Source organism: Ramularia collo-cygni (genome assembly GCF_900074925.1).
Source record: "Ramularia collo-cygni strain URUG2 genome assembly, contig: RCC_scaffold27, whole genome shotgun sequence".
Lineage (NCBI taxonomy): Eukaryota > Fungi > Ascomycota > Dothideomycetes > Mycosphaerellales > Mycosphaerellaceae > Ramularia > Ramularia collo-cygni.
Window position 1 is genome coordinate 262,564 of NW_019716281.1, and position 1,755 is coordinate 264,318.

General features: G+C 47.3%; 1 protein-coding gene; it reads right to left on the reverse strand.

The window, feature by feature from the left end:
* Positions 1-264: 264 nt before the first annotated feature.
* Positions 265-623, reverse strand: RCC_11197 (uncharacterized protein; the record flags this gene model as incomplete). XM_023776420.1 has 2 exons in its annotated part: positions 265-425; positions 482-623. The coding sequence occupies 2 exons, from the start codon at positions 621-623 to the stop codon at positions 265-267; spliced, it is 303 nt and encodes a 100-aa protein (XP_023632188.1).
* Positions 624-1,755: the final 1,132 nt, after the last annotated feature.

Consider the following 1,755-nt stretch of genomic DNA (forward strand, 5'->3'; position numbering starts at 1 on the left):
GACATCTGGGCCCAGGCTGTTGGTAAATGATCGTTGCATGAGCATCCCAGGTGCCTGCACCGTTGTTTCCACACCGATGCCAGGTTTGAAGATTTGGTATCATGTTTTTTTTTTTGATCCGCGCCATATGTGTCGGCAGTCGAAAGGCTCATCATGTATGTCTCATGCCGACGGACGGCGTGAAGCTCCCATTCATCTCGTACCAGACTCCATCAAATCAGCACCCCTCGGGTGAGAGTGATTGGTCGCATTGTACAGATTTGATTACCACGATGCCATTGGCGCCGCTGAAGCCATACGGGGGATTGCCATGGCTTCCACCATAGCTGGATAAGTAGGCACATCCATTTTGTTGAAGAAGGCCATTGACCGTCGCTTCAACTTGCTCGAAGTTGGTTGGCTATACGATGAGCGTCGAGAAGGTGCTATATCTCGTGGATGAGTATTATTCTCAGAGACGACCACTGTGAAGAGGACTTACGGGTAGTYGGTGAGCTAGGACGTTGTAAGGGGAAAGATTGCATCTCTAATTCCTCTCCTGCTGGAGCCAGCTGCGTGTAGAAGTGGCGCTCCCTTCTAAAGAAAGTCTGTCTCCATTGCTTAAGAGATGCCAAGTCGGACATGGTTTCGAATGATGTTGCTGAGTGCAATTTGGAGAAGGGAATGAAAGGTGTATGTACGATGAGCTCAAGAGAAATGAAAACGCGAAAGAGAGCGAGGGTTTGGAGAGAAGTAAAACAGCGTTGGGAGGAGTGCGGCTTTGAAGGAAGCTCCAAACTTTGGTACCATGTTCTGGAGCGCCCTTGGGGAACTCTCATCCGGCTGCACCCAGAAGAAAGTGGAGCCACAGAGCTACAACTGACGAGGGTCATCCAACGTCAAAACGTCAAAGTGGGAGTGTTTGTTCCACCATCACGCGAGGAGCGAGGGATCTTGAGTCGAGCTGGAAACTCTTCATCATGGAGCTTCCATCATTTCAACCTGGGTTGATACTCGTCGTACGACCAGCAGGTCTTCCAGGAGTGACCTTCAAAGGCGATGACTTGACGGTTGCAATTTGCAATCTTGTACCGGCCGACGCCGTTGCGGTTTGTGATCATCACAACAGAGCAATTTCTGTCCGCATGGCAGTTGGAGTCTGTAGCGAAAAGGGGGGTGGATCGGCGAGAAAGACGACTAGATTCACTCGAAACGTAGCGGCTACGCCGGCAGCTTGCCTCGGGATCTAGCGGCCCGCAGCGGGATCAGAAACATGGAAAGATAGTGCCGGAAAACTCCGGCGATCTACGCTTGTTGGTCTTCCTCCAGAATCCTTCTTATCCTTCGCCGAGTCAGCCCTCGCTGTCAACTATTAAAGTAATTGGTGATGAAGTAATTGATTTTTTAAGAACTGAAGAGCTAAGTGGCAGTTGCTAGTAGATATATATAAGGAGGATTAGTTAGTAGCTTAACTAGCTACCGTACTTTTAACACTCCCCTACGTTAGCTGTTTCCTTATTGTCCTGTTTAACTGTTACTTCTTTAATTTGTCTTTTAGAATCGATTCCAATTCGACGAATGATTTCCACCTTAGGCTATTAAGCCCTAGTTTATTATTACTATGTTTGTATAGTTAATCCTTTATCTAGCTTATAGTGTGTACCTATCTTATCGTGTAGCTAATATAGTAGTTCTCCTCGAATTCAAACTTTAGAAGTTAATTATCCGAGGCTACATAGTCTAGTAAGTTGTCCACGAAATCGTCGCGAATGTTTC